Source organism: Phoca vitulina, unplaced genomic scaffold (genome assembly GCF_004348235.1).
Source record: "Phoca vitulina isolate PV1807 unplaced genomic scaffold, GSC_HSeal_1.0 scaffold2, whole genome shotgun sequence".
Classification (NCBI taxonomy): domain Eukaryota; kingdom Metazoa; phylum Chordata; class Mammalia; order Carnivora; family Phocidae; genus Phoca; species Phoca vitulina.
In genome coordinates, this window is record NW_022589705.1 from 67,473,276 (window position 1) to 67,490,696 (window position 17,421).

General features: G+C 46.6%; 1 protein-coding gene across 4 annotated transcripts in view; it reads right to left on the reverse strand.

The window, feature by feature from the left end:
- KDM4A (lysine demethylase 4A) overlaps nt 1-15,259 on the reverse strand; it is a 43,741-nt gene extending 28,482 nt beyond the window's left edge. For 2 of the 4 annotated variants that reach the window (XM_032430864.1, XM_032430892.1), the window contains exons 1-11: nt 15,129-15,244; nt 12,550-12,726; nt 11,721-11,896; nt 8,841-8,955; nt 7,408-7,601; nt 5,279-5,328; nt 4,405-4,508; nt 3,863-4,000; nt 2,944-3,191; nt 1,863-2,062; nt 430-806 (exon numbers count right to left, since the gene is read on the reverse strand). In XM_032430864.1, the coding sequence (XP_032286755.1) occupies nt 430-806; nt 1,863-2,062; nt 2,944-3,191; nt 3,863-4,000; nt 4,405-4,508; nt 5,279-5,328; nt 7,408-7,601; nt 8,841-8,955; nt 11,721-11,896; nt 12,550-12,687 (1,740 nt within the window). In that variant the 5' untranslated portion in view covers nt 12,688-12,726; nt 15,129-15,244. Of the gene's footprint in view, nt 1-429; nt 807-1,862; nt 2,063-2,943; nt 3,192-3,862; nt 4,001-4,404; nt 4,509-5,278; nt 5,329-7,407; nt 7,602-8,840; nt 8,956-11,720; nt 11,897-12,549; nt 12,727-14,833; nt 15,089-15,128 lie in introns of those variants that run through there. The other 2 variants (XM_032430883.1, XM_032430874.1) reach the window with 2 other exon arrangements.
- Nucleotides 15,260-17,421: the final 2,162 nt, after the last annotated feature.

Sequence of the window (17,421 nt, forward strand, 5' to 3'; positions counted from 1 at the left end):
GTCAAAATGTTAAGAAAAAAAAAAAAAAAACCCTTGAATTTTCAGGTAAGAAAGGCCATCTCATCCCCAACCCACACACATCTGGGCTGCAACCACTGCCACCCTAACCCTCGTGCCTCTAGGGCAGGGGTGGGTCGGAAGGTGCGTCCAACTGCTGGAGACCCGTAGCTGTCATGAAGACGGCTGGATTCTCTGGAACACACACACCGGGGCAAGAGAAAAGGAACTCCCAGCAAAGAACAAGCTGGAAGTAAACCAATGCCACCCGGCTTTCTGCTTGACACTACAGACTGGTGGCCCCTTCTGATGGTCTCTCCTGCCATCTCGGACACCTGCAGCAAGCACCCCCACTCCCGACTCCCCCGCCCCGCCCCCGCACAGGGCCCCAGCCAGACAGCTCCTCCCCCCAGCACTGCCCAGAGCCCATACCTCTGCCAGCTCCCGCTCACTGATACTTCCGGTGGCGCCCCCTTTCTTCCTCACGCAGGGCTCTCCCACAGTGACCCTGCCGTCCCCTTTGGCATAGCTGTGCACAGTGAGAACTCCCGACTGCCCTTGGGCTCGGCAGGACAGAGGCTCACTGGTTTCTGAATCGGAAGAAATAGAATCCCGTGAAGAACTGGAGCCCAGGCTAGAAGATGATTTCTTTTTTGAACCTGAGAGGACAAGGCGTCCCCCTATAGAAGCAGGATTCACAGAAAGATCCAAGGCAGCTGCTTCTTGCTCCTCCTCTTCTTCCTCATCCTCCTCTTCTAGTTTGACGTTTTTAAGCTCTTCAAATTTGACTTCAGAGGAGTCAGAATAATCTGAAACACACACACACGTTGGCCAGAGCCAACTTCCCCATGCACATGTGAAGCTAGAGAAAAGCAGAGTGGCAAAGCACAGAGGAACACGGGTGGCAAGTGAGGCGTGGCTTCCGATTCTGGCTCTATCACTGTGATCTAGGGCTGACTGCTCAGCTGCTCCAGGCCTCCAGGCTCGTCCCGTGGAGGGGAGGCAGCCTACCACCTATCTCCAGAGTTCTGTGTCTACGATGGAGCACAGCCTGGCACACAGCAGACCCTCAGAAGTCACCTGCAGGAACGAAGGCCTGACCACAGCAGGCCTGGTGACTCCACGCTAGACAATGTGGCAGCCAGGCCCCAGAGCCGCGGTCCACAGTGCTGTCCAGCTGTCAGCAGATGCACCAAGGCACCCTCAGGACAGATCCTCCAAGCCTCACCCGAGGCTGACGCAACTCCCCTCACAAAACTACCCTCATCAACCACCCGAGCGGGTCGAGTGGCTGTCCCACACCGTATTTGACCACGCCGCTTCCTTCCTAAAATCCAAGTAGCCCTCAAGCCTGCCAGAGAGCAAACACTAAGATGGCAACCAGTCGCCACACCGTCTTACTCTTACTTCTCTAGTCTCATCTCCTGCTAGTACAGCTGTCTTCTACCCTTCCCACCCCTGTATCCAAGTTACAGGAAATCACTACCAGCTCCCCCCAAATAGCTTGTGTGGTTTCAGACCTCCATGCCGGCGCCCCTGCTACTCCCCTCTGGGTGCCCTTCCTAGGTGTCCCGGACTCTGCCTGCCTGGAAAACTCCAACCTCTCTTGTAAGAGCTGCGTCAGCATCACTTCACCAACCTTCGGTGTTTCCCTGACCCCTCACCAGGCAGAGGGTGGGGGCACCTCCCCTACCTTCCGCCCAGCATGTCCCTCTCCTCACACCCATTCTCACACTCCACTTACACTCTCTGCTCACAGACCCATCTCCCGACTTTTCCATACCTATGATCCTGCACGCAATATGGCATCTAACACAGAACAGAGCACAGTAACGCTTGTGGGAAAAATACCACAGCCGACAAACCTGGAAAGGGAAGAGCATCCTCGACTTGCCGCACAGAGCTGTGGGTGGGCCTCACGGGAGCGAGGGCAGCCTGGCACTCCGTCACATCGTACTGTCCGGAACTCAGCTCCTCCTTAGGGAAGAGCTCACTCTGACTCACCTCCTGTGGTATTTCAAGACAAACTCGGTGCCTCTTTGTCCCTATACGATGTCTGGCGAGGCTGCGAGGAGGAGAGCACACTTTTTAAGGGCCCACAAATACATTCACATACAGACATGTTCACCCACATCCACACATAACCCAAAATGAATCAACGGCCAGAGCCTGTCCTCTATGCTTCACACTTCAGTCCCACCTCTTGTCTGTGGGAGAGACAAGGGACTTCACCTCTCTGAGCCTGTTCCATCCAACGAAAAATAGGAACATCACCACCCACCTCAAAGATTTGATGTGAAGCTTATAAGGTAAGCAGAGGACCTGGCGGAGCACCTGGCATACAGTAGTTACCCCATAAATATTCCTCCTTTCTTCTCCACATGGCCCAGGATAAGCTCCCCAGAAGACAGATCCTCCAGCTTAGACACCAACGACGCTGGCCAGCCTCGATCCTACCACCCCCCTGCCCTTATGAGTTTCATTCCCACCACTACATTCTCCTTCGTAAAAAATGTCTCATATGATGGGGCACCTGTATGGTTCAGTCAGTAGAGCATGCAACTCTTGATCTCAAGGTGGTGAGTTCAAGCCCCACATTGGGCATGGAGCCTACTTAAAACAATAAATAAATAAATAAATAAAAAATGTCTCATGTGGCAACGAGAAAAGGACTTTTCTGGCTCAGAGAGAGCCATGCTCTCTTGTGTATGTGACCTTCGCCCCAGCCAATTACAGGCCCACATACAGATGTGGCCATTCCTGGGGGACAGTCATAAGGAAGAGCCTGGATGCCCTTGCTCTGAGGATTCTGGAGCCTCTACCAAGAAGAAAATCCCTTCAGCTGTGGCTCAAACACCCCACTTAGAAACAGCCTCTCGACAGGTTATGGAAGCTGCCCAGACACCCCTCCCTCAAACAGCTGGGCCCAGAGGGCCGCTGGGTTACCTTCTCTTTAAGTCACCCTCCTCTCCATCCTCAAGCCCTTCCATGTCATCGTCCTCTGGACAATCCTCATTTCCAGCTCTTGGCGGCAATTCGCTCTCCTTAAGAAACTCGGCTGCTTCTGGCGTGGGCAGAGTATGGTCGATAACTGTGCTGTCCTTCCCAGCTTTCCAAAGTTTGTACCTTTCTGGCTGGAACTTCCTCACAAACACATCCATGGAGATCTTCACCATGTCCTTCCTACAGGAGCACTGTCCCAGGGAACCAGGAGAGCTCCAGTCAGCATGCTTTAACGGCTTCCACGCGACCCCCATATCCCATCTCCTTCCTCCAAGTGAAAAAGACACAAGCCCATTTAAAGCCAAACTGCTTGCGTTCACAGGCTGAGGGCAAATTGTCCTTGCAAAGCCTTTGAGCATGGGGGGAAGCATGGAAAACAGCAGGGAGGAATGTGCAGCGCTGGGCACTCGCTAGTCTGCGTAGAGAAACACGGCCACGAAGCTCTGCACTCACACCCAGGAAGGTCAACGTCCACCTTCCGTCTGAGATCTAGCCAAGCCAGGACCACAGGAGCGAGTGCGCCCAGTCAAATGTCCAGCCTGCCTGCTTCCCTAACCTGAAGAACTTCTCAACAGAAAAATCCCACAGTGGCCAAAGCAAGAAATATCAATGTGTGTGGGGGTGGTTTTCAAGCTCTGGGGACTTAAGCATGGAAACCTCACTTGAGGCGCCCCAAACCTGAGCAAACTTTTTACAATTCTGTACGAACACAATATGCTGGCACTTCTGCACATCCCTGTCACTGTTTCTGAATTCCAGCAGTTCAAAGAATGTTCTAATCGCCAGCCAGTGTATCTAACGAGAATTTGCTCACCAGACATTTTCAGGCATGGCGTTATAGGAAGAAACCCAACAGACTTACCAGCACAGCTTGTTTGCCATATTCAATCCACCGCCGGGTAGCAAAATTGGTAGACTCCGCACAGTTGAAGCCATGGTTAAAGCCGGCATGGTAACCATAAGGGAAAGTGATCATGAATTCTCCAGCTTCTTGAGTGACCTGAACGAGAGCAGACTTGAAGCACCTGCAGCAAATGGCTGAAGTCTACCCAACTGGCCCTCTGAGCTCCAGCTCTGCCACAGCTTCGCTGAGTAACCCAGGATAAGTCCCAAAACTACCGGGGGTCTTTGTAAAATGGAAAGCCCTATCATATAAGACCCCATCGCTGTAACTGACCATTCCTCCAAGTCAACACTGTTCAAGGGGACGGGACTCTGCTCGGGCACTGGGAGCTACAGTACCTCCACCTTTAACATCCTTGGATCGAAGTACGGCTATAGAGGTTAGCTCCAGCCCATCCGTGGTACAGAGTGATCAACTAGATTAAAGCTCCTCTGTGAAACAGACCAAAAAGGGTGGCTTCCTTGTAAGCCTAAGGACTTCTGTATGTAAAATCAGCTCACCTTGTCAAAGGGAATTCCGTATTTCTTCAGCATTAAAGGGGAAATCAAGGTCATCTTATGGCGGAGAAAAGCCTCGCAGCTTTGAGCACTTCCAGGGAAAAAACCTGTTTCATTGAACATGGGCACGGGTTAATACACTGCTCCCCACCAGCTCTTTAACCCTGGAGTTGCTGCACACTTGTGTGTCTCATCTGGATGATAAGGAGGATAAATCACCACAGATCCTTCTAGCTTCAGGCCAATCCTAAAATCCTACAATGAGCCCTTGGGCTTTCTCCCATGCAAGCTGTTACATAGGTAATCAAATTCTCTTTGGGAGACTGAGATCACCCAAGCTGCCCTGTCCTTATAAAATCCTTGAAACTATTTAGGACCTTCCTCTGTTAACCTGTATCCCTCGATCTTTTGTTAGTAACACATCCACAGAGCAGACTATCCAAGCTCTCCTGAAATAGGCTCTCTGGTGGTACAAATCTGTTAAAGTCCACTTAAAAGAACCAAAGCACAAAAACTGAATTTTCACATTTGGGTTTCTGACAGAAGAACCAGACCCAATATGCCTGGTATACGATCTGTGGTCAAATAAACCCATGCCTAATAAAACTGAGGCAAAGACTAGAAATTACTTACTTAGTAATCAAAAAAAAAAGAAAGAAAGAAAGAATGAATTACTTAGTCCCTTCCCAGGACAAATGGAGGAAGTTTCCGATTTTAATTGCTCTGCTGCGGTAACCAATCCAGCAGTCTAGCTCATCCCCTACACACAGGCCTGAGAAAGGACACATAAGCATCTGACCACAGAGAATGGACATTTTAGAGCAATGAGCACAGTCCACAGGAAGGTCTGACCCAGCACAGGGAGGAGACATAGTACCTTTGGCGAGGCGCTCCAACCGCTTTCCATGCTCAGGGGGAACAGAGTACCTGCAATCACAGAAAAGCATCGCATGCTGAGCAGAGGACACTACAGGAGCTAAGGGGCTCTTTCCCATTCTCAAAACAGCTTGAAATACCAGATTTTTCAACTTCCCAACCACAAAAACTGGAAAGGAGTCTGGAGAAATGATATATTAGACTACTGGGGGAGAGGAGGGAAGAGCCCATAAAGTACGAGTGAATGTAGTTCTCTTATGTTCACTCATTTACTGAGACAAGAGGCAGAATCTATGGTATGTAATCAGCATTACTCTCCTTTATAATGTTCAAGAAATAAAAAATTTTTTAAAAGGATAGCATTAAAGTGCTCCTAACAAAGCCTAAAAGGCCTAACTGGGACAGGATAGAGGAGGAATGGAAAACGAGGTGAAAGTGGGATTTGATACTAGAGACTAGGCCCCTTATCTGCTGCTGACCCCATTTTTCTCTTCATCTCCATAACAGCTACACTGATTACCCAATAATTAATTAATTACTCCTCCACTCTGCAGAGTAGTGATACACCACAGAAATTGCTCTTCATTAAAAAAAAAAAAGGAAACCACACAACCACTTAAAATTTTTGCAGAACTGTTTAACTTAATATTCTGAAACTCACAGTAAGTCTATTTTAACCTTTACAACTGATTCTAAAGATTATTCCCCAACAGAAATTTCTCATCCCAAATAATTTCATTATGAAACAAAACAGATGGGGAGTAGCAGAAAATGATGGTCACCCAAAGGACGTTGGGATCCATCAGGCAACCTTGCCCAGAAGTCTCTGGAGGTCCCACTTCCGATAACCTAAAGAGCATGTGTAATAACTAGAAAATCTTCTCTCTCCAGAAAAATGAAAATCCAACCTCAGGGAACTTAGGAGTAAAAAGGCAGAAACCACAAAAGCAACATTTACAGATTCTAGAAGTCTAGCCATCTAAGAAAGGAAATGGGACAGTAGTTACGGGGTCAGCAGAGGCTCAGAAGGTCGCCCCCACTAAGATTAGAAACTGGAAAACATCTGAAAAAAGAAAGGAAAACCTCTGGGAAAGGAGGTGGCTGAAAATGCTGGCAAAGGAAATGAAGACGCAGTTTCCACGACTCTCATGACCTGGCCCACGGTGTCCCTGCCAGCCTCCTCGCTCTTCCCTCCTTATACGCGGCACCCAAACCACAATAGACTTCCTCTAGTTCCCGAAGACATCGTGCTCTCTCTCAGCTTAGGCTCTCTGCATGTGTTGTTCCAACCACCTGGACACACTTTCCTCAGTCTTCCCTGCCCAAAAACCCGCCACCTTCCCAGTCAGCTAGTCCTCCTCATGTTAGGTCTCAGCTTCGTTGTCACCTCTTCCAGGGAAGCCTTCTCCAATCCCCACGCCATGTTCATGTACCCTTCCTATGCAGACCTACAGCACCCATCAGAATTTCTCTCACAGTGGATTATTATTTCCTCACATGTTCAATCTCCTGACCAGTCTCCTATCTGTGAGAATAGATGCCTCCTGTCTTGGTCACTGCTGTCCAACAAAGCACCTTCACTAAAATGCTGGGACTGAGAGATGGATCAGCACAGGGAGAGGGGAGAGAACAGATCTTTGTCTCCCCAACTAGAGAACATCCCGGAGAGCAGGAAGCATCCCCTCTCAGGGTAAGCACACACTGCTGCTCACCAAATATTTTTTCCATGAGGAAAAGAAAGCTTTCTATCACCTGAAGGAGTGCCTCCAGTCTTAGAAGTCTGCCTCTAAGAAATGCCTCAGGCCTGTTCAGAAGAAGAAATCACAGTGGGAGAGCCTGGAAGAACCTCTGTGGCTCTCAGTAACTCAGCCAACTTAGCTTTTCATACAAGGGTATTAAATGCCCCGCCTTCTAAAGCCTTGCTATTCAAAGGGGGTCTGAGCGCCAGAGCTCCAACAGCATCTCATGGCTTAAACACCTGGTGACAATGTTAAATGTCAGTCCCAGGCCAGGCCTCCTGAAGCCGAATCTGCATTTTAACCCGATCCCGAGATGCCGCGTAGGCACATGAGAGCTGAGAGGCCAGCGGTGGCCTGAGAAGCCCCAGCGCCAAGCGCGGCCCGGCTTTACCAGGACTTTGGCTCTCCGAAGTGCAGGTAGTTGATGCTGTATAAGTCCATGTCTTCGGTGTGCCAGGCAAAGGAGGTCTTCCACATGCCAAAGTACAGGTACGGGGTGTTCACACCCTCAATGGTGATCCCACTCTCCTTCTCCACCAAGTCCAGGATTGTTTTCAGCCGGCCAATATTCCACTCATCCACATGCTGCAAAGGAAATCACAGTTGAGGGCAATTATAGTAAATATAAACTAAGGCTCTGAACCTACAAATCAGAGAAGAGATCACAGGTGACCTATCACCTCTAATGAAGATGTGGAATAATGTGGAAACAGCCTGGACCCAAAGACCACAACCCCACTCACTCTTCACAACCACCACTGGAACGGACGCCATTAGAGCCCCAAAGGGCAAATACCACTTGGTAAAGAAAACCAGTATATGAAAGATGAATCAGGAGGGAACAGCCAACCTCCTGTTCTCAATCCCAGGAGGAAGAGTTTGATCTGAAGCTAAAGAAACTTACATCAAAATAGGAAAGAACTCTTAAACCACCAAAAATACAACATGGGAATTAACTATCCCAATTTGTGACTCTTTAACCCCAATTTCTACTGGGCAGAGTCTTCAGTAAAAAGTCTACAATGTCACCCAAATCCTTCTCCTAAATTGTAATGGTCTGCTAGGAGCCCACCTCTTATAAATCCATTCTAGATTATTGTGCCCGGCTTTTGTACCTCCCCATCCCAGACCCTTACAGTATCTTCCTGCCATTTACATCTGTAAGTTTCACTTTACACCACTCAAAAAATTGTCATCAACAAACTTGGGATCTATTTAAACCCTTTCCTTCCAATAATTTACAAAAACATTAAATTAATCTGAGCAATAATCCCTGCAACACCCTACAGATTTTTTAATCATCCAAAAACCGTCCCAAATATTCCTTTCTTAGATTGTATCTAAGGCTGTTCTTTATGTCGAAAAACACTACACCCCAATCCAATGCATTTTGTTATAATAGCTTCGGCTAAAGAATCTTGTTTGAGGGTTCTGAAAATCTAAATATGTTTCTCTTAAATATCCACCCCTTTCACTAGATTAGTCAGTGATCTTTTTTCTGCAGAAACCACACTGCCTCTTCAACATTTTCATTAACTGTGATCCCACCCTTTCAAGAACTCATCAGCTACCACCCACAGACTATTCTAACAACCCTTGCAAAGAACAGCGCATCACCCAATTCACATGTAGAGTGGGAGAAATAAAATTCAGTCACATGCAAAAATACCCACAATTAAGTGAGCACAGCGCATCAGCTGGTGGTGGATCCTTCCTTTGTTCGACCACTCATTCAGCAAGCAGCTTTTACGTGCCTACTATGTGCTGGTCAGATAAAAATGGTATTAAATTACAAAAACGCTGCCATTTCCGGGTGAGTCTCACCTTTTCATAGAGAGTGCCATTCACATCTGCACCATAGATTGGAGGATTGAATGTGAGATTTTTCCAGTATTTCCGTTCAAGCTCTTCAAACTCACTATAGCGTGGGGTACAGTACCTTTCAAAAGTAAAAAAAGTATTAACCACTTATCAGGACTAAATTCTTTAGGCATTATGAACAGCACAAGACACAATTCCCTGTTCTAGGGACAGCAAGTTATTTCAGACCAACAAGACATAACCTTGGCCTTCAAGGCTCCAATACACAGTAACTTCCCCAACATCCCTTCTAAGAGCTCTGGGCCTGAGGAAGGTCATGTACATGTAAGAGGCATAATACCTTCAACTCTTTCAAGAGGCCACTGAAACTACACCCTGCAGGAATCAGGAGTGGCCTAGCCACCCAGGGAGAAAATAGGCTTACAAACTTGTGAGAACCAAGAATGCAAATCCCTACATATCCACAGACAACCCAAACCTGCCAGCACGTGAAGAGCTGAGGCCTTAGAACAGCATTCACTTCTCCTCACTCTGTAAAGGAAATGGCTCCAAGAGGGCTCATCTGTATTATCACTGCTACACTCCCAGCACCCTATGCAGTGGCTAACTCAACAAATAATCGCACCTAAAAACAAAGTATTCTGTTTTATTTATTTATTTTTTTTAAAGTATTTTGGGCGCCTGAGTGACCTCCGCCTTCAGCTCAGGTCATGATCCCAGGGTTCTGGGATAAAGCCCCGAATCAGGCTCCTCTGCTCCTCAGGGAATCTGCTTCTCCCTCTCCCTCTCCCGCTCCCCCTGCTTGTGTGTGTGTGTGTGTGCGTTCTCTCTGTCAAATGAATAAAAATAAAGTCTGAAAAAAATAAGATGCTTAAAAAAAAAGGAAAAAGATACATTTTTGTATGTACTCACACACATATAGTTGTCTGTACGTCTCTATGAAAGCACTAAATATATCTAACTCTTTAGCTCAATGATCACCTACTAAGAATTTACTCCAAAAAAAAAACTTCTAAAAATTCAAACCACTCAAAAATTACACAGCAATTTTAAAAAGAATAATGTATAAATTGAATAGATATTTGAAAATGTACTTTGTAACTCAAATGGCAAAAAAATATTATGAATGGATAGAGTGGACGCGAAGACCCCAAACTGTGGGGAATACGGGCTGAGTAGGAAAAAATCTTACTTTAAATCCGGCCTTACACTTTAATGTCAACCTATTCATAATAAAGTTTAGGACTCTTAAATTCCCTTTGAAATACAAGTAATTCTTCCACCTCCAACTGATCTGCTTTATAAATTCAGATTTTTACCTGCTGGGTTTTCTTAAAGCTGGCTGATCATGCACCTAGAAATCAAGGGTAAGAATTTGTTGCATTTCAGATGAAGGGGAAAGACAGGACTGGCTAATTGAAAAAGAGCCATCCTGATAGAAAAGGCCTCCCCTACGTTGAGGAGAAACCAGACACAGGAGACTGAGGCCTCTGGCGGAGCCCCCACGTGAGCCGGAAGGCAGGCGAGCCTGGCCCCAGCACAGACCTAGAAACCAGACATAAAGGATGGCACAGCCTTTCATCTGCAAAGCATGTCACACTTCTTCAACATGCTTTTACATAAATTCGCTCTTTAGACAGCAGGTTAGTCAGTGATACAGATGTTCTAAGAGTTAAGCTGTCAACAGAAGTAGAAAACCAGAGGCGCCTGAGTGGCTCAGCCGTTAAGCGTCTGCCTTCGGCTCAGGCCCTGATCCCAGGGTCCTGGGATCGAGCCCCGCATCGGGCTCCCTGCTCAGTGGGAAGCCTGCTTCTCTCCCTCTCCCACTCTCCCTGCTTGTGTTCCCTCTCTCGCTGTCTCTCTCTCTGTCAAATAAATAAATAAATTCTTTAGAAGTAGAAAGCCACATTTTGAATTGTGATAAGTCAAAGGAAAAGGTGGTAAAGCATAGAAACAGAACAAGATCTGATGTGAGAGCAAGCGCTCATAAAGCCATGAAGTGATGTCCCCAGAAGCGTGAAGACTGGCAAGCCACACATCCAGCTCTGGGGTCGTTCACAGCAAAGACACAATCTAATACGTCTGACTGGCTGAAATCAAGATGTGTATAGATCAAAAGAGTGCAGAAGAAAAAGCAAGAGAAAAGGAAGGAATCCCTTGTGGACACACAAAATTAAGGAGTAACATGGGAAGGGAGGAAGTCCAAGAAAGAGGATTAAAGAAGGAGCAGTCAAGAGCTCAAGAGGGAACCAAAAAATCATTCTCTGTAAATCTGAGGTCCAATGAAAGCTAAATATGAAAAACAACAGAGAAGAAACCACAGAAAACAGGGGGCCTACACAAAGACATGTCTAACAGAGATAAGGATGTACGGATGATGAAGAATGGAGGCAAAAAAACTAACAACCAGCATAGCAGTCTATGCACACTTTGTTATGTCAAAATGGAAAGGAGACAGCAGTTGGATGGGTAGTGAGGAATTTGAGCATGATAAAAGACAGAAGGACCCAGAAGAAAGAGAAGAAACTACTAGGGCCACCTTTCGATAAGCAGGTGTTATCAACACATCTGGCAAAAGCTCCTTTTGAACCAACTCCCAACTTTCTCCTTTGCAACTCTGCAACTTACCAAGGTCAGAGAATGATGCCACTTCTGATGGAAGAACAATGGGATTACTTCAGGTAAGAATATGGATGTATTTAGACTGTGACACAGTACAGAAAATAGTAAGGATGCTTCCATAAAAAAAGCAGAAGGGGAGACAGAGCTAGGGCTGAGGAGAGCATCCTTCAGTGGCACACAGCAGTGTTAGGAGACAGCCATGAGGATGAGACGTTAGCTCCTAGGCACTATGTGGGTAGGAAGGGACAGGTTTTCACTCACTTATCACTATTGGCTATCTTGCGGAACTCGCGAACAGTCATGGCTTTCTTCTGTATGTTGTACTGAGTGAAGAGGCCAGACTGCCCCGTTACCAGCTGCTGGATGGGGGCAGGAATGACCAGATCATCAATATCATCATAGGATGCTCGTGGCTTCCACTCCTTTGGAGGAACGACCTGTAGGGAACACAAGAAACATCAGAAACCTGGCAAGCTGGTCACAGTCCAGGATGTAAGTAGGCTGCTATCCCAACCAGTCGATTTTACTATAAAGTGACTCTGATTTAAGCACGCTCACCCAAACATAGCAAGTCACACTGCTGGGCTAACCCTGACCCAGTTTGGCCACCAACTAGCTGCCTCGCTGCAATGACCAAAGATAATACTCATTCTCAGCTCAGTATCTTATCTGGACACCAAGACAGGAGGCTGAGGAGTTGATTCTCTCTTAATCTAACAGAAAGTGCACACAAAGAGCCAACTTGCTCTTAGAGTGCTAGATGAGACTGAAATGAAAACAAGGGAAGGTGGAGGGTATAAGCCCTCAGTGACAGGTAAAAACACTAAAGCATCCATCTCCACCATGAGGATGGAAGCAGCACAGCAGCTGGACCTGGGACACTGGCTCTTTACTTCCCTTTAAAGAAGCCAAGCGGCTCTCTCTCAGCTCTCCTGCTACCTAAAAGATGCTTCAGATGTTAACGAAAGGAATTAACTTGCAAATAGGACAGTATATACTCAACACCCTGCCTGGTTTTCATCCCCCATTTAGGAAAAATTCCTGCTGCCCTGTCACAAAAGCCATGTGGAACAACCCCATCCACCCTCACCTTGGCCAGCCCAGCCCGATGAGCTCCTTGGGATTCAATGTAGGCCATGTATCGACTGAAGTTCCGGAACTCCTCCATGGTTGGGTAAAAGGTCATTATCCGAGCACTGGGATTCAGAGTTTCAGATTCAGAAGCCATCTTCCCTCCTTTCTGAGGCCACTTTGGTCAGACAGGAATCTGAAGAAATACATTAAGAACATAAAATGTAATTAGGATTAAATGCTGGGAATGTCAGGAGGGATGGGTAAATGAGTGATGAATATTAAGGAGGCAGGGCACTTGTGATGAACACGAGGTGTTGTAAATAAGTGATGAATCACTAAATTTTATACGTGAAACTAATATTACATTGTATGTTAACTGACAGGAATTTAAATAAAACTTGAAAAAGAAAAAAAAAATGCTGGGAATGTCAGTGCTGAAACAGTAAAAGGTGTAGAAATCCTGAAGAAACATTAAGACCTCACAGCTGGAATCTGCCTCTAGGTAGGTTATTTAAGTGAACAAGAACACAGATAGAAAAGGCTCTGTTTAAAAGAATCAAATGTATCAAAATTGTATGTAATCAAATCTCATTTAAATGTAGACACTGTTTCAGCTCAAAGTTGTTACTAGATTGTTGGTACCACTGAACAATACTAGAGCTGCCCTGCCCCTATTTTACTCTTATCAAGTTCCTCCCTTATTCACCTTTGATAATTGCTTCAGGAGGTATTAAACGATGTATTACAACAAGATTTAAAAAACAACCTATGGGCTCCCTTTTAGGGCACAACTTTAAAACAATTCCTAAGGAAAGTTACTTGGCTACAAGATTACAAAGTTTAACCTTACTTGGCTACAAGATTACAAAGTTTAAGAGTTAAAAAGTACTCTGATACTAGTATTTCAAACCCTAAAATGAAATTGTTCTACCTAAACCAAAATGTCATTTCATCAGTACTACATGAGGTCAAGCTAGAGAGTTCAACGGTACCATTCCCAGAATTCAAAGCACAAAATGTAAATGGGCAATAAACTGCCAATACAGGGCAAACTTCAAACTGACTGTAAAAGGTGAAATACTGTGTTTCTAGATGAGGCCTGCAACTAAGTGGGTGCATCCCCATTGCCTGATAACACAATAGACTATTCCAAATGACTAAGAACCAAGCACACCAGCTAAAAGGAGCCACTTTAGAAGCAAAAACATTTCCCTCCTCGACTCCCCAAATCTGGGCCCCAAAGCCCAGATCCAAGAGATCCCTTTGAGAGCTAGAGAGCTCAGAAGGGAAGCAATTGCCTCCAACCTACCAGCAACCCACTAACAGACTAGGAAGACAGCATGGCACAGAACTATCTAAGGTAGGAAAGAAGACAAGCCTCACTACCCACATCTCTCAAGCTTCCATTTCACCAAAAATAAAGAAGTGTGTTCCTGGCCAGGAGCTTTTCATGCATCTCACCAAAACTTTACATAGGAGGGATATGGTTATCCTCGTTTTACAGAGCAAGACATCTCCCCACCATCCTGCAATGCACCCCAGTGCTTCTTCCATTACCCTATGCTGCCTACATCATAATTTCCACCTAGACTAAGCCCTTTGCAAGGGCAGATCCAAGTGTGGAAGAACCTCAAGTTTAATCAATTTTGAAGACCCTCTTTTTTAAAAATACAGAATATCTTACTTCAGCCAATTTTACAAAAACATATAATCATGTGAACACGGTGTTAGGTCCCATCGCTAGGGCCTGCCTCTGGACTTAGTCATCTTTGTATGCCTAGAACCTAGAACAATGCACAGCACAGAGCAGATACTCGGTAACTGTTGAATAACTGACTTCCTCGCCCCCACTTCAGTTGCTCATTGCCTTTTTTCAATCCTAGGATGCCTTTCCCCAACCTATTCCCTGGGGGAAGCTCCTGTTCCCTGACTCCTTCATTTCCCCCATTCAGCAACAAAGCCTAGTGGTTTAAGAGCACCGGCTCCGGAATCAAAACAACTCTGAATTCAGATCCGGTCTCTGCCATTTATTAGCTGTGTGACCTTGGCTGTGTGAGTTGCTCGAGTCTCAGTTTCCCCGCCTGTAAAATGGGGATCCCAACCTCCTTGCCCAGCAGGGTTGCTGTGATTAACTCAGATGATGCAAGCGAAACGCTAAGCACTAGGCCCGGTACTTAGTAACTCAATAAAGGTCGCGGTTGCTAACAACTACCTCTAACTCCCGCCCCCTCCCCTCGCAGCTGCCCCCGCGGGTACCACTCCCAAGGCAGACCCCCTCTCCCAAGGTCCCCGAACCTCACCGCGTAGACGGCCAGCCCCTCCCGGCCCCGCCGCCTAGGCGAGTGAGGCCCGGCCGCAGGAAGAAGAAAATAAGGCCCAGTACACCCGCCTCCCTTCCCGACGTGCATTGGCCATAAGAGATTAGAAAGGACCAATCTCAGGACCCATTTTAGAAGGTCCTGTTCCCATTAGCCAAGAACCATGTCTATCACTCACCGCTGACGGCAAACCCTCTGCCCCTCCCCCCACCGGAGCTCACGGTCACGGCTACAGCAGCAACAAACCTAAACGATTCCAAAACTGTACGGTTCTTACCTAAAGCCCACTGCCCCGGCAGGGCTATGGCTTGGCTTCTGCTGTCGCCACTAGCCGTACCTACCGCTTTTCCAGCCGGCGGAGGACGAAGCTCCGCCTCCTCTAGAAAGTCTGCCCCTGCGCAACCGCACAGAGTCAACCAGTCTGAGGGCCGCTATCGCTCCTCAAACAGCCAATGAGCACGCGCTGCAGTTGCCCAAAAGTCCGGGCATATCAATCTGCCAGCCTATGAGCGCCGGGTCGGGCTGTTGCCAGGAGGAAACACTGTACCGCTCGGGACTGCGGCCACTGAGCATCTTGGCTGAATCGCGGGGCTGGCCAATCATAGGCAGGCTTCTGGCCGCCCAAAGCTAATCAGGATTGAAAGAGGCGAGTGCCTGGAAATGGGATGGTCGGCAAGGGTAGGGACAGTGCAATTATTGTAGGATGTTACTAATGAAAGCGTGGGGCAGGGTCTTTGTAGAGTGAGTAGGACCCTTGCCTAAGGTGGAAGTGCGCTGCGAGCCCTTACGGGCAGCTTCCGAGATCAAGCAGTTTCTGATAAGGTGACCAGCTTGTCCTGTTTTGCCCGAGATTGCCTTGGTTGTGAAAATTGAAAGTCCCGTATCCTGGGAAACTCTCACTCGCCGGCCAATGAGACATTTCCTGAAAGGAGCAGTTCCTGAAGGGGAAAGAGCTCTGAGGGGGGAATGTCCTTAGGGTCATTAAAAAGCAGTTCTTCAATGAGCGGGGACTTGGGGGTCATTAGGAGCAGCTCTTGGGGCGGGGGAGAAGATCCTGGGAGTCATTAGACGTACTTCTGGAGAGTTGAGGGGGTACCTAGAAGTCATTAGGAACTGTTCCTAAGGGGCACTGAGTCGCCCTAAGGAGCTCCCATATTATCACGGATGATGGGCAAGGAAGCCTACAAGACGCTCTGATAGGTCCAATAGAAAAGTAGAATTCTCAAAACCGGAATCATAAAAAAAAAAAAAAGTCTAAAATTATACCCATAGATGAGTAATGGTGTAGTGCACTCTAAAGAGCTATGGAGTCAGATCTGTGTTCAAAATCGGTCACTCCTCTGAGCCTGGGTTTTCCCATCAGTAAGATGGAAAATATAATACCTGCCTTGTGGGATTGTTGCAAAAAGGAGGGGAAATATATGTTGGCAAAAAGGATGATATTACCTAGAGTGGCATGGAGGTAGATCAATCATGATTTATTCCCCTGGGGCTGGACACATGCACCCTAAGAAAAAACAAAAACAACAAAACTCCACAATAAAAGCAGAGTTCTGTTTCAGAAAAGACAAGGGAATGATCATTGATCGTTGGGTAGGCAACCAATAGTCTCAAAACAATTACAAAGTTTTTCTCTCTTGACCTAGTAAGATAGTATATTAGCTAATAGACTATATTGGGTAGCTCACAAAATTGTTAAGAGCCTGAAGAATTCAACTTGGAGGACACATAATGAGGAAAACCACCCCAAATCATACCAAAGAATTCATCTACCGCTCTCCTTGCTGCTGCCACCAAACAAGACGCTACAGCGTGCCTTACAGCTCCACTGACCTGGGCATGGATACAGTTGCTAGTACTGCTATCACTACCAGCTACTCTGTGAATTTGATCTTGCTACATTTTCTGCTGCTGCCAAGGAGGATTTTCCAAGATCACGGCTACTTTGTATCACTAGCTTCCAATTGGTGTGCTCACATGATAGTTCAAGCCTAGGTCAGGCTCTCTTGACATCCTCCCGTTCCCTTGACCAGTTTGTCTTAGTCACCTTTTTAAGCCCATCTTTCCCACCCCTTAAATGTTGATATTCATAGCAAAACTAATCATGGCGAAAGAAGCCAAAGGTGGGGTTACCTTTGGGTGGGGGACAGGGAATGATGGGGTAGTAGCATAAAGAATGCTTCTAGAGAAAAAAAAAAGAAAGCTTCTGGGGTGTTAGGGTGTTACCAATGTGGGGGGATCTTTTTAGTTGGGTTTTGTTGTTGTTTTGTTTTGTTTGTTTTAGTAATGTTCTGTTTCTTGATGTGGATGGTGGTTATTACACCGGTGTGTTCACATTTTAAATTTTCATTGAGCTGTACACTTATAAGTGGTCCATAACAGTCAATGTACTTTATACCTTAATTTTTTTAAAGATCTTTATTTTTTATTTTTTTTTTTAAGATTTTATTTATTTGACTGAGAGAGAGACAGTGCGAGAGGGAACACAAGCAGGGGGAGTGGGAGAGGGAGAAGCAGGCTTCCCGTGGAGCAGGGAGCATAATGTGGGGCTCCATCCCAGGACCTGAGCT